Raw genomic sequence first — 13207 nt, 5'->3', positions numbered from 1 at the left:
TCAGAGGACAAGATGGTTGGACAGTGTTCTCGAAGCTACCAACATGAGTTTGACCAAACTGCGGGAGGCAGTGGAAGACAGGAGTGCCTGGCGTGCTATGGTCCATGGGGTCACGAAGAGTCGGACACGACTAAATGACTAAACAACAACAACAAATAATAAGGGGGGGGGTTGTGTGGTGATTTTTCAATCCCAGAAGCAACCATGATTTAAGGATGCACATAAGTGAGTGACGGAGGAATCCTAAGCTCTGGGTGGCAGAGCAGGTCAGTGGGTCCACCATTTCCAAAGCTCTGCTGACTCACGCTGACTAGGACACATAGTATGCATGGTATGGGTGTGTGTGAGTTTTCTACAACTGTTTGTTGCACAACTCGTCTTATGCAAGTTGAAGGGCTCAGATCAAGCCCCTCCCTAGAGAATGGCATCTGTGCTCCCCCCCCCCCTGCACCAGCCGGTCTCACTGGGTACAGTGGGAACAATCCAGCGCAATTTCCATGGCTGCCGTCCATCTGCTGTGGACAAGGGCGCCCATGACATCCTAACTCCCTCATCCTAACAATATGTAAACAAAATCCTCAGCAAGGATTTTGTTTACTTATTGTTTATTATTAACTTTGCAAACCACCCTTTATCTCAGCCTAATTCACAGCATAAAAATACAAAATGAAAACACAACATACATAATAAAAACAATACTGTGTCCAGTTCTGGGCACCACAATTTAAGGACGATGTTGACAAGCTGGAAGGTGTCCAGAGGGCGGCAACCAAGAGGTCTGGAAACTAAGCCTTATGAGGAATGGTTGAAAGAGCGGGGTAGGTTTTGCTTTGAAAAGAAGAGACTGAGAGGAGATATAGAAGCCATAGGATTGTAGAGTTGGAAGAGATTCTAAGGGTCATCTTAGTCCAACCCCCTGCAAGGCAGGACTATGCAGCTATCCCATATGATAGCCATCTTCAAATATCTCAAGGGAAGATGGAGCAAGCTTGTTTTCTCCTGCTCCAGAGGGTAGGACTCAAACCAATGACTTCAAGTTAGAAGAAAGCTGATTGTAGCTAAACATCAGGAAGAGCAGGCACCCCCAAACTGCGGCCCTCCAGATGTTTTGGCCTACAACTCCCATAATCCCTAGCTAACAGGACCAGTGGTCAGGGATGATGGGGATTGTAGTCCAAAACATCTGGAGGGCCGAAGTTTGGGGATGCCTGAGGAAGAGCTTTCTGACAGTTAAGAGCTATTTTGACAGTGCTTGGATGGAAGGTGGCAGACTCTCCTACCTTGGAGGTTTCTCAGCAGAGCTGGCCACCATCATGGATGCTTCAGCTGAGATACCTGTATTGCAGGGGGTTGGACTGGATGACCCTCGGGGTCCCTCCCACTTCTACAATTTTCTACGAAGAGGAACATTTTCCCCTGGCCTCAAAAGGCGTACCATGGGGGCAGCAGGTGAGCCTCCCGGGGGAGAGCCATCCTGTGGGTCAGGAGAGCAACTTGAAGCCCGCTGAAGACAGTGGGGTTCACCTGGGGAGACAGAGGCTGAGGCAAGAAGGGTGGGGGGAACAGATGGAACCAAAGAACAGGTGGAGAAGGAAAAAGGGGCTTCGAAGGGCGCTGCTCGTTCCCCGTCCATTGGTTCCCCCCTTTCTGGAACACACAGAGAGAAAAGCCGGACTTGGAGGAACCAGACAGGCGCCCATCTTGGACACCGGGGCGCCCTCACGGCCTCTTCTTGCCTGGCCACAAGCCCCGATGGAGGCGCCCGAGACCGAAGGGAAGACCCGCGAGCGACGCCCCTGCCTCCCCTCACAAATGGCAGCCTGACGGAGGCAGCAGCGACCGGGCGAAGGTCCTTGGTGGGCCTTCCTGGGCCCCCGCGGCGGGGCTTCGCGACCGGGCTGCCACGGACCGGAGGGCTCTCCGTTCTAGCGCGGCTGCCTCTCCCCGCCCCGGGACGGCCTCTCCCCCGTTTCCACCGGCCCTGGGTGGCCTCCGTAAGCCGCCTCGAGGCCGCGCCAGGGAGAAAGGCCTTCTCCGCGTCGCGCTGAGGGAGACGGCGGCGCCCCCGAGCAGCGCAGCCGGGCGATGCGGCAGCACGTGGTTCGCGGCCTCCGCGCTTCCCCGGGGCGCCGCGAGGGGGCGACTTCCCTCCCAAGCCTCCTTCCTCCTCCTCCTGCCGCCGCCGCCATGGTGGGCAAAGCGGCGAGGCGGCCGCGGCTGCACCAGGCGGCGCCCAGGCCGGCCAAGGACCTCTGGACCCCGGGCGAGAACGAGACGCCGCTCCCGACGGGCGCCCAAGCGGCGAGGGCCGCGGCGGGCGAGGTGAGTGAGACCTCTGCGCCTCCTCCACGAGGCCGCGCAGGAGGGAGGGGGAGGCGGGCGGAGGCGGCGTCCGGCATTGCCGCGACCTCGCTTGGGGGTTTGGCTGCCTGGCTCCAGCTACTGAAGCCCCCTCCTCGCGCGGCTGCCTTGCCGCATAGCTGCCAAGTTTTCCTTTTTCTCACGAGGAAGCCTATTCAGCATAAGGGAATTTCCCTTTAAAAAAGGGATAACTTGGCAGCTATGTTGCCGGCAGGTGGACTAGATGCCCTCGGGGTTCCTCCCTCCCACCTGTGTGAGTGGATGAGCTCTGGAAGGAGGGAAGGGGCTGTGCGGGGGGTGGAGAGTGGCATGGAGGCGAGGCGCCCCTTCATCGCCTCCTTCCCGCTCCTTTTGCAGCACCAGGCATTTTGGGGCGCAGGTGCAAGTAAGTCAATGGAAGGGCTTAACTCACTGACCCATTGCGCCACAGATACCTGGGTTCTTGCCCACCCCCCGAAATACGTCCAGTTTGCGCCCATGGCACCAGGGGGAAGGGCGTGTGCCAGGTGTGTGTGAACCTCTGGCCCGCCAGATGTTGCAGAGCAGCAGTTTCCAGCAGCCCCTAGAGCAACATCTGCGCAGTTGCCTGAGAAAGTTGACATCCCTTGAACCCTTTGTCAAAATCTCAGCGCTATTTCTCCAGAAGAAGAGGTGCTGGAACTCACCCTGAATGCCTCCTTCGTTCTCTTTGGATGGCAATGGCGCCCACCTGAGAAGTGCCAGGGCTGAGTTCCAGCTGGAAAAAAGCCCTGGTCCAGCCCATGGCACTTGGTAGCACCTACAGCGGTAGACCAAAATGAGCGGTGTACGCCTTCAGAGCTCGGAGCAAGGCTCTCCACAAGATGGTGATACAGGACATGTTTCTGGAGGGCAAAACTTTCTTAGGACAGGAGGAGGTGAGGAGTGAGCCATCTCTTGTCAGATTCATAGCAAAATCTGAAAGGTAAAAGTTTGAAAGGATCCTGTAACTTCCACTTCAGTTTAGGGGTGGTTTCTTCAATCGTTTTATCACCTTTACTTTTTATTCACCAATTTGAATAAAAAAATGTAGAAGTAGAAAAAATGAATATCCACTGATTACAGAAATAATTCTTTGAGAATAAAAATGGACCAAAATTTTGCTATTATACTTGAGATACAGTAAAGTAACAACTCTCCAACCTGGTATATTCTGGCCAATATATTTAATGCTTTTGTCATAGGCATTGCCAGGATTTATTTTTGAGGTGGGGGGGCAGAATCTGTAAGGGGGCAGAATGAGTTCTGTGATGCAATTGGCCAGTTAAGTATTTCTATTTATTTAACCCCCCCCCCCAGCTAGGCCCATGGCTTTTGTTCTCCTGCTCATGGATGGTGCAGTAGAAATAGCAGCCTAACAGAAATGCTATGTCGCACTTGTAGCAGCAAAACCGAACACCTTCATCTGCCCCAGCTGCAACAAAACATGTCTGTCCTTTATCATTCTCTATAGCTATAGCAGGCACTGTAACTCTCCAATGGTTTGACTTTACTCTCAAAGGTGCCTTCTTCTGTTGTCTCCTGAGACAGAGAGATGCCAGCAACAACAACAGTGCATGGGACAAAGGGAATAGTTACATCACATTTTATTCTTAACATGTTTTTTTTATCACATCTTATGAAATGTATAGTAGTCCACCTGAACTTATGCCATGATGTCACAAGACTCTTTGTTGTTCTTGTCTGTGTTGGGACCAGGTATTTTTTACCTCAAACGTCTTTGCTGGAGTGAAGATTGATCCCAAAAGTCTGGTGAAGACATTGGACATTGATTCTAGAAGCATCTCTTCAGCCATAAAGGGTAAGATTTAAGGATCTTCTAGCTAGCACATCTGCCTCACAGTGAGAAAGAATACAGAAATTCACTTACTGAATCAAACCTATTCTCTTCCTAGCTTCAACAATTTGTAAATGGGCTAGGTTCTTTGGAATGGGTTACAACTTTTTCCAATAAAAAGTGCCTTCTCATTAGCTGTTGAATTAGACCACCAGAAGATGTTAACCCTTTTTGCATACGGTTTAAGCCAACACCAGTCAGATGTAAGGTTTTTCTCAAGCTGGCAACACCTTTGAAGCAGTTTGTATGAAAGTAGTTACAGGTAGGTAGCTGTGTTGGTCTGCCGTAGTCGAAACAAAATTTAAAAAATGCTTCCAGTAGCACCTTAGAGACCAACTACCGGTAAGTTTGTCATTGGTATGAGCTTTCATGCGCATCTGAAGAAGTGTGCATGCACACGAAAGCTCATACCAATGACAAACTTAGTTGGTCTCTAAGGTGCTACTGGAAGGATTTTTTTATTTTATTTTGTATGAAACTAGACATAGTTTTGGTTTGGTGAACTATTGTATTTGAATTCCCTTCCTGGAACAAGACACTCCCTTCTCTAATAACATAGCAGGGTACACTGCCCACCTCTGGGTTCTGGGCTCACCCACACTTGCCTTTTGTCCCATGCTTTCTAGGCACAGATCCATGCTTTAAAGTGCTGTGTCTGAGCACTCCCCCCCTGTGCTTCCCCAGCAACAAACCTGCTTTCTAATGCTGACCAAATGGCAGTTTGGGTTTTCTACAGATTGCAGTTCTGATTCAGCAGCAGAGAGTGGATTTTTGTGGGAAAGCACTGGGGCAAGAAGAAAAAATCACTCTGACACAGCGCTTAAAGCAGGGGTCAGCAAACTTTTTCAGCAGTGGGCCGGTCGACTGTCCCTCAGACCTTGTGGGGGGCCAGGCTACATTTTGGGGGGGAAATGAAGGAATTCCTATGCCCCACAAATTACGCAGAGATGCATTTTAAATAAAAGGACACATTCTACTCATGTAAAAACATGCTGATTCCTGGACCGTCCGCGGGCCGGATTTAGAAGGCGATTGGGCCACATCTGGCCCCCGGGCCTTAGTTTGGGGACCCCTGGCTTAAAGCGTGGGCTGATGCTGATAAATGTGTCACCAAAAGAAGTGTAGATGTGCTGCTTACCACCCCCACCCCCCAATATTTTTATTAAACTTCTTAAACAATACTGTATAAAAAAAATCCTTCCAGTAGCACCTTAGAGACCAACTAAGTTTGTCATTGGTATGAGCTTTCGTGTGCATGCACACTTCTACAATTGTGGAGTGGCAGATAAAAATGATGGACTATGCTGAACTTGCTAGATTGACATGCAAGATTCGTGACCAGGGGGAGACAAGGTTTCAAAAGGACGAGTAAATATGTGGACTATATGGAGAAAAACTGTAGATCATTAAAAACTCTCGCAGGATTAAAATAAACCTTACGAATTGACCAATATGTTAAAAAAGGAACTGCAAAAAAGGGAATTAACAAGAAACCCGCATGAAGGGAGGGGGGGAAGTCATAGCTCGGCGGAGCAAGGTAAAAGATGTGAATATAAGATTTTGTATAAAAGATTGGTTTTGTTAATTTGTTGAATTTGGAAAATTGGAATAAAATGTATTTTTAAAAAAAAAGAAAGCTCATACCAATGACAAACTTAGTTGGTCTCTAAGGTGCTACTGGAAGGAATTTTTTTATTTTGTTTCGACTATACCAGACCAACACGGCTACCTACTTGTAACTATTCTTAAACAATGAAAACCATACAAATTGCACCATAAAGTAGCCAGAAGTGTCTGCTTCGACTTCACAAACCTGAGGGGAAAAGAAATATGAAAGATTTCTGGGGCAAATGTACTATTTGGGGCTTGCAAAACACCAAGTGTAAATTGGGAGGCTTGAGTATGGTCCAAGCCAGAAGGGAGAGGGGAGGGGAGACAGAAGAAGAGGAGAGTCATTTCTCATCTTCGGGGGTGGGGGTGGGGTGTGTTAGAACCCTTATCATCTCTAGCTTGCAAAAGCAGCGTCATGGGCAGCTTCTGCTTTTGAATTGTTTTGAGAGGTTTCCCGTTATGTTTTGAATGTTAATTATTATTATTATTATTATTATTATTATTATTATTATTATTATTATTTGCAATAATGAAATTGCATAATGTGCTGCCCTTTCAGGCAGTGCATCCGTGCACATTGTAACTTGGTTTCTCAAATCACCTGACCCTTTGCAATATAACACTAAATTGTAGCGTATTGTGAGAGGGAGCCGCAGCCGAGGAACTGTCCTGGAGCCGGCTGTTCTTCTGTTCTTAGGCTGTGTGCACAAGCCTCAATTTTCTGCTCTTCCCCGTTCCCTCTCCTCCTCTAGCACCCCTGTCAGGAGGGTGTGGGAAGCATTTACTTTTAAACCAACTTTTTAAATCTAAAGTCAGGGAAACAGATTAGTTTAAAAGTGGGTGGATGAAACAAGTCAGGGGCAAACTGTTTACAAACTACCGTAAGTAGATTCTCTTGAGTTTGGATGTAGTAGGGAATGCAAGTGAGTTTGCAAACAAAAGTGCACACATTGGATCTGCTTGTGGCCATGTCAGAGCAGGTCAGGGGAGGTGGAAGGCTTGAGCCGAAGAGTCACCGTTCCTTGGGCACGTAGCACCCAACAGGCCTTGCAGAATGATGCTTCCTTGTGTTTAAAGGTTTGCAAGAAGTACAGTAAAATACATTCTGTGACTTAGTGACAGTTCCTTCTGAGCTCTTCTTCAGATATAAATATTTCTGATTTAAAATTAAAGCTAAAGCATGAGAAACAACTCATTCAGAATGAAAGCTTATGATGTATGTAATAAAATCAGTTTCTATTTCAGTGTTCAGAATGCATTAAGCTTTTGTCTAGTAAATGCCCACAAAGGTCGCTGTTATAGCTGTTCTCTGCATTATTAACATAGTGGTTTTGTAGGGTAATATAAAATTGAAATATTATGTTTAGTAATCTGTTTTTCCTCCCTGGGATGCCAGGGGCCTTGGAGATCCCAGCTGCAGATGAGCGCATTATTGAGCTGGACCCTGCACTATTTTTTAGCTGGAGAGAGTGGGACTCAATGTTCCTTATTTCAGGAAGAAAAATGTTAGTATTAATAGTCATATAATCTGAAATGTTGGTGAAAGGAGTTTAGCAATTGAGAGTCTAGCTTCTAGCTCATGAGAATAGATTTTTAAGTACAGTCGTACCTTGGAAGTTGAACGGAATCTGTTCCAGAAGTCTGTTCGACTTCCAAAACGTGCAGAAGCTCTGTCAGACGTTTGGCTTCCAAAAATAGTTTGCAAACTGGAACACTCATGCCAAAACATTTGAGAACTAAGCTGTTCAAAAACCAAAGTACAACTGTATACAGTATTTTAATTTAAATTATGGCCTGGTAATACTCATGGCCTTAGAGAGGTTCAAGTGCTGAATAAGGAATGTGGCAGCTGTTACTTTCCTGATCTCATGTTGCATCTATAGTTTGTGATGATAACATTTCATATAGCAAGGCACTAATCTAGATTACTCTGCGTTTAATCTGGCAAATGCAATTCCGTGTTAGCCAATGCTGTGCAACTACTGGGACAATACCTGCTCCCATCTGAAGCAGCAGGGTTAGGAAGGAGGCTGGGGCTTTCTATGGTAAGTGCAAAATAGCACACCAGCCATGGGGAGTGAAAATGTGGATGCTTCAATGTGGGAATGAGAAGTTCCCTTGGTGGAGGTTCTCAGTATCACAATAGATTGATTGTGTGTGTGTTGCATAAAAATTTAAATGATCTCATTAACTAAGGAATTTCAAGTTTTATTAGTATCTTCCAGCATGATTGCAGGTCTTCACAATGTTCATAGGTCTTGGTGTGCTTGGTATGGTTTACACCCTTTCTCTTCAGGCTCATGGAAGGGATCCTGAGGGTCCTCTTGTCCAACCCCCTGCAGTCCAAGCCATACTGTTGTTTAATGTGGATAGTATTCTTCCTCTACCACCATGAATTCTCTGTTGTCCGTGTGATGTTCTCCTCCAGCTCAGTGCCTTCCTACACTTTCCCTTCCCTCAGCCTTCATTTTCTCATACCATGGGTACTCCAAAAACAGAGGATGTGAAAAAATCCAGTTTGAGGGAGGAGAAAGTGTGGGAAAGCAGTGAGCCTGAAGAGAACCTCATATGGACAATGGAAAACTAATGGAGGTTCAGGATGCCGCCTGCTATGCACATTAAACAGCTGTGTGGATGAGCCCTTCCTCTACTTTGTTTTCTGTCGGCAGGTGGCAACATTTATTCTACATACCAGTAGCAAAATTTTCAAGCCTTGCTGTTTATTCTAGCAATTCAGATCTTGGAGACACATCATAGAATTTACATAATGCATTTTTTTTAGCCACTCATTTGCCCTAGATTTCCTTATTTCTTTGAAGGATTTTTACCCTATTCTTCAGCCCCAAAAGGCTTCCGTAGTGGCTTACAGTGATCCAGTCCCTCCCTTCAGGCTTGCACAATCTCAAGAGATGTGATGAAACAGGATTGGGAAGGAGGAGAAGCAAAGCAAACTCCCCAGCTGGAGAGGAGGATAGTCAAGTAACAGCTCTGTCAAGGAAGAGTGTCTGTGTCCACCGTTTGGCACATGAGTAGGTGCCAGAGGGGCTGGTAAAAATGGTTGCTGTTTGTATTCATTTGCAAAGCTGGATAAGCCCCCCTACATTTAAATTACTGTACACATTTGACATGCTAAATATAACTTGTTTGAACACTGCTATGCACAAAGCCTTGGCTGTGAGCCCTGGAAGACCTGCTCCCTGCCTCACAAGCCTTTCCCCATCTGGCCTGCAAGCACAAGGTCCTGACAGACCAGAGCTGAGGAAGCCTGTGTAGTTTTAGCCCCATGCACCAGCATGCTGCCTATTCACCATTGCATCCTAGTTATGCTTGCATATAGTGATGTGTGACTCATACTGATACAAACTCTTTAAGGTGCAGCTAGAGACAATGAAAGGTTATGCATGAGGCTAAAAATCAAGTTAACTTCTAAAATATTTTCCATAATTCTTTTATAGGAAGTGGGGGGGAGGGTGGCCTACCCCTTTGTCTTGAGCCAAGAGGTCCAAGAGGTAACCCTTTTGCCTGAACAGAAGAAGCAGGAAGCGCGACGGCGGCAGGCAGCGAAAAGCGGAGCGCTGAGATGCGACCGCCGATCAGCTGTTCTGTGACTTTAAAGCGGTCTCCCTCGGCGAAGCTGGCAGAGCGGCGGCGGCGGCGAGGGCAATGATCCGGGCAGCGAGAGAATCGTTGCCCTCGCCGCCGCTGCTCTGCCGGGAGACCGCTTTAAAGCCGCAGAACATATACAGGGCTGCCTTCAGATGCCTCCTGAAAGTCATATAGTTTATTTCCTTGACATCTGGTGGGAGGGCGTTCCACAGGGCGGGCACCACTACCAAGAAGGCCCTCTGCCTGGTTCCCTGTAACCTCATTTCTCGCAGGGAGGGAACCGCCACAAGGCCCTCAGAGCTGAATAATGGGGGTGGAGATGCTCCTTCAGGTATACAGGGCTGGAACCATTTAGGGCTTTAAAGGATTAACTTTGACAACCAAGGTACCATTGTAGTTGAATCTTCCCCCAAAATAAAGATTGTCAGCAGTTTGACAACTAATATTCAAAAGTAAATTAGTGCCATTTAGCTGCTTCTTGCTTTGGCCCATGCAGATGCCTTCTTCCATATCTGAGGCACATTTCATAATAATTTGGAGTCATTATATGAATGTTCGCAATTTTTTAGTGCTTTTGATTGGATTTATGTCCAGTTCAACCCCTCCTTTCCTCTCTTTGTTTTTCTTTTTCTGTAGTGTTTAGATTATAGACTTTCAGTAGGGATCTGTTTTGTTTAACTTTGTTTAACTACTATTGGCAGTGGTTTATAAATCATATTAAACTTGACTGTTAGAAAAAAAACATGGCAAACTTTTACAGCCTGGCTTATATCTCTTATTAGGTGTGATTTTCAAACCACACTAGATAGTGTTGTGCCCAGACCTATCCACTTTCCCATTGTATTTCTGCTGGATACTATTATGAGGCAAGCCTTGTTTGGAGAGAAGAGAGAGTGATATAAATGATGGGCTGCATAGGTAAGAAGCAAGCCTTTAAAAAAGGGAAAAGAAGAAGCAAGCCTTGTTTAGATAAATGTCCATGCGGTTTTGATGGGTTTACCAGTGCCTGCCCTTGGAGGACGCCTTGACCCATGTCACCAAACACCAGCCAAGCCATTGCTCTTGATGAGACTCTTACTGCCTTGCCTGAGGCTATCTTCAGGTTCTCCCAATGAGCCCCACAGGGTGGAGGCAAAGAGGGAATCCCTGCATCTTTGATTTACTCCGCCCCCTTCCTCCACAGGCAGGCACAGGAGTCCTGGGCTTCGGCCAACAGCACAGGAGCTAGGCACCCCAGGAAAGGAGGCCCACTGAAAGATCTTACATATTGGTGAGAGCAACCTAGGGCATGGGTGGAAACAGGCCTGTGAAGCAGCAGATATGAAATAAAGCTACTTCCAGCATGTGGGTCCATGGAAGATAGAAAACCTTTGAGGTTTTCTTCCCCTGACATACAGCATGGGGGTTAATAATAATAATAATAATAATAATAATAATAATAATAATAATAATTTATTTATACCCCGCCCATCTGGCCGGGTTCCCCCAGCCACCCTGGGCGGCTTCCAACAAAATATTAAAATACAGAAATCCATCAAACATTAAAAGCTTCCCTAAACAGGGCTGCCTTGAGATGCCTTCTAAAGGTCTGGTAGTTGTTGTTCTCTTTGACCTCTGGTGGGAGGGCATTCCACAGGGTGGGTGCCACTACCGAGAAGGCCCTCTGCCTGGTTCCCTGGTATGTTAAAAGATCAAGATTGGAACCGTGATTGTGTGGAGTTGGCAGTGACTTTGGACATTCAAATAACTCTTAAGATGCTGTAAACTGAAGGTGTCAGCATCTGAAGTCTAGGATTGGATTAATGGTGGGCTTTCCTCAACTATCTCCAGTTCTGTCTTTCTGCTCCATCTGTTGTTTAGTCGTTTAGTCGTGTCCGACTCTTCGTGACCCCATGGACCATAGCACGCCAGGCACTCCTGTCTTGCACTGCCTCCCGCAGTTTGGTCAAACTCATGTTCGTAGCTTCGAGAACACTGTCCAACCATCTTGTCCTCTGTCGTCCCCTTCTCCTAGTGCCCTCACTCTTTCCCAACATCAGGGTCTTTTCCAAGGATTCTTCTCTTCTCATGAGGTGGCCAAAGTATTGGAGCCTCAGCTTCACGATCTGTCCTTCCAGGGAGCACTCAGGGCTGATTTCCTTAAGAATGGATAGGTTTGATCTTCTTGCAGTCCATGGGACTCTCAAGAGTCTCCTCCAGCACCATAATTCAAAAGCATCAATTCTTCGGCGATCAGCCTTCTTTATGGTCCAGCTCTCACTTCCATACATCACTACTGGGAAAACCATAGCTTTAACTATACGGACCTTTGTCGGCAAGGTGATGTCTCTGCTTTTTAAGATGCTGTCTGGGTTTGTCATTGCTTTTCTCCCAAGAAGCAGGCGTCTTTTGATTTCGTGACTGCTGTCACCATCTGCAGTGATCAAGGAGCCCACGAAAGTAAAATCTCTCACTGCCTCCATTTCTTCCCCTTCTATTTGCCAGGAGGTGATGGGACCAGTGGCCATGATCTTGGTTTTTTTGATGTTGAGCTTCAGACCATATTTTGCGCTCTCCTCTTTCACCCTCATTAAAAGGTTCTTTAATTCCTCCTCGCTTTCTGCCATCAAGGTTGTGTCATCTGCATATCTGAGGTTGTTGATATTTCTTCCGGCAATCTTAATTCCGGTTTGGGATTCATCTAGTCCAGCCTTTCGCATGATGAATTCTGCATATAAGTTAAATAAGCAGGGAGACAATATACAGCCTTGTCGTACTCCTTTCCCAATTTTGAACCAATCAGTTGTTCCATATCCAGTTCTAACTGTAGCTTCTTGTCCCACGTAGAGATTTCTAAGGAGACAGATGAGGTGATCAGGCACTCCCATTTCTTTAAGAACTTGCCATAGTTTGCTGTGGTCGACACAGTCAAAGGTTTTTGCATAGTCAATAAAGCAGAAGTAGACGTTTTTCTGGAACTCTCTAGCTTTCTCCATAATCCAGCGCATGTTTGCTATTTGGTCTCTGGTTCCTCTGCCCCTTCGAAATCCAGCTTGCACTTCTGGGAGTTCTCGGTCCACATACTGCTTAAGCCTGCCTTGTAGAATTTTAAGCATAACCTTGCTAGCGTGTGAAATGAGTGCAATTGTGCGGTAGTTGGAGCATTCTTTGGCACTGCCCTTCTTTGGAATTGGGATGTAGACTGATCTTCTCCAATCCTCTGGCCATTGCTGAGTTTTCCAAACTTGCTGGCATATTGGGTGTAGCACCTTAACAGCATCATCTTTTAAAATTTTAAATAGTTCATGAATTCGCCCATTCCCTTCCATTTTAGTTCACTGATGCCCAGGATGTCGATATTTATTCTTGTCATCTCATTTTTAACCACATCCAGCTTACCTCCATCCATGGTTCTTACATTCCAGGTTCCTATACAATATTTTTCTTTACAGCATCGGACTTTCCTTTCACTTCCAGGCATATCCGCAACTGAGCGTCCTTTCAGCTTTGGCCCAGCCGCTTCATCAGCTCTGAATCTATTTGTACTTGTCCTCCGCTCTTCCTCAGTAGCATGTTGGACGCCTTCCGACCTGAGGGGCTCATCTTCCAGCGTCATAACTTTTATATGCCTGTTGTCTTTGTCCATGGAGTTTTCTTGGCAGGGATACTGGAGTGGCTTGCCAGTTCCTTCTCCAGGTGGATCACGTTTAGTCAAAACTCTCCACTATGACCTGTCCATCTTGGGTGGCCCTGCATGGCATATGTGACGGATTGGCCTGGTGGGCAAAAGAACTC

The 13207-nt window shown here is 46.7% G+C and overlaps 2 protein-coding genes across 2 annotated transcripts in view; one reads left to right on the top strand and one right to left on the bottom strand.

Moving 5' to 3' along the window:
• Nucleotides 1–3146, bottom strand: part of ITGB2 (integrin subunit beta 2) — a 48645-nt gene extending 45499 nt beyond the window's left edge. The window contains exon 1 of the mRNA XM_035139784.2: nt 3027–3146. The gene's annotated coding sequence lies outside the window, so the exon portion shown is untranslated. The remainder of the gene's footprint in view (nt 1–3026) is intronic.
• The window catches only part of SLX9 (SLX9 ribosome biogenesis factor), a 44192-nt gene continuing 33134 nt past the window's right edge, over nt 2150–13207 (top strand). Inside the window, exons 1-2 of the mRNA XM_035139828.2 lie at nt 2150–2322; nt 4078–4180. Of these exons, the coding sequence (XP_034995719.1) occupies nt 2188–2322; nt 4078–4180 (238 nt within the window). The 5' untranslated portion in view covers nt 2150–2187. The remainder of the gene's footprint in view (nt 2323–4077; nt 4181–13207) is intronic.

Source organism: Zootoca vivipara, chromosome 1, assembly GCF_963506605.1.
Source record: "Zootoca vivipara chromosome 1, rZooViv1.1, whole genome shotgun sequence".
Classification (NCBI taxonomy): domain Eukaryota; kingdom Metazoa; phylum Chordata; class Lepidosauria; order Squamata; family Lacertidae; genus Zootoca; species Zootoca vivipara.
Note: the sequence above shows the minus strand (reverse complement) of the source record. Positions and strands in the feature narration are given on the sequence as shown.